The 1167-nt window shown below is 66.3% G+C and overlaps 1 protein-coding gene across 1 annotated transcript in view; it reads right to left on the reverse strand.

Annotated features, from left to right (window-relative positions):
* VCL (vinculin) overlaps positions 1-665 on the reverse strand; it is a 110471-nt gene extending 109806 nt beyond the window's left edge. Inside the window, exon 1 of the mRNA XM_006090237.3 lies at positions 390-665. Within this exon, the coding sequence (XP_006090299.1) occupies positions 390-557 (168 nt within the window). The 5' untranslated portion in view covers positions 558-665. The remainder of the gene's footprint in view (positions 1-389) is intronic.
* Between the last annotated feature and the right edge of the window lie 502 nt (positions 666-1167).

Here is a 1167-nt window from a genome sequence, read left to right on the forward strand (position 1 = left end):
GCTGTCAGCGTGAGGGGCGACAGCCTGCTTCAGCGTGAAAGGGGCCATCCCTCAGCCAAATAACTTCCATTTATTAAGCACTTAGTATGGCTCCTACGCTGTGCTGAGCACTTTATAATACCGCCTCGCTGAATCTTCACAACGAACCCCCAAGGCAGGCATTATCATGATTGACCCCATTTTACAGATGGGGAAACTGAGGCCCAGAGAGGCTCAGAGGCATGCTCAAGGTCACAGCGCGAGGGAGTCTGGGTTCGAACCCGTGGCCGTCCGGCTCCAGAGCCCAGGTGCAAAGCCACAGGCTGCGAGAGGGCAAAGGGGAGCCTCCAGGCGGACCGGGAACGCCTCCCGCCCGGTTCCGCTCCCCACCCCAGGCCCAGCGCGCTCACCCGGACGAGGTTGCTGACGGCCGCCTGCACGGCGGCCACGGGCGCGGTGAGGTCAGGGATGGCTTTGCCGTCCACCTCGCCTTCCTCGTGCATGATCACCAGGTGCGAGATCTGCTGCGCCACTGGCTCCAGGATGCTCTCAATCGTGCGCGTGTGAAACACCGGCATCGCGGCGGTGAGCGGGGCGGCGAACCGCGGGCTTCAGAGAACTAACTGGGAACAGCGGGGCCGGGAACCCGCGGACAGACGGACTCTGAGCCGCGACTAGAGTCCGGGCTTCCCTCGGCGTTACCAGCCTCACGGGCGCCCCGCCCCCCTCGCGTCGTCGCGCCCAATGGCAGCGCCGCTCAGACCCGGGCTGCCACTCCTATTGGTCCCACTTCGAGATGCTCCGCCCCCGGCCCCGCGCCAACGAGATCCCGCCCAGCCCCGCCCCCATTCCCAAGGGAGGGGCCTGGGATTGGGCTGCGCCGCGGGGATGGCGACTGGATTCCCAAACCCTAACGCCGGGCGCGCCTTATAAGGGCATGGTGGGAGCGGGCGTGCGGCGGGATCGGTGGCCCCGCCCCCGGGCCGCCTCCGGCCGGGTTCCGCGGAACTCCGCCCCTCTGCGGAGTCACCTCAGGGGCGGGGCCTCACCTCCCGCTGGCTGCAGCGGGCTGAGACCCGGGAGCCACCGGTCTGTCTGCTCGTCCCCTTCCCAACCTTCCCTTCACAAGAGGCCCTCAAAATACTCACTCCGCTCCCTCTTAGCAGGACGTGGAAACGTTTTTAGAAA

Source organism: Myotis lucifugus, unplaced genomic scaffold (genome assembly GCF_000147115.1).
Source record: "Myotis lucifugus unplaced genomic scaffold, Myoluc2.0 scaffold_69, whole genome shotgun sequence".
NCBI lineage: Eukaryota > Metazoa > Chordata > Mammalia > Chiroptera > Vespertilionidae > Myotis > Myotis lucifugus.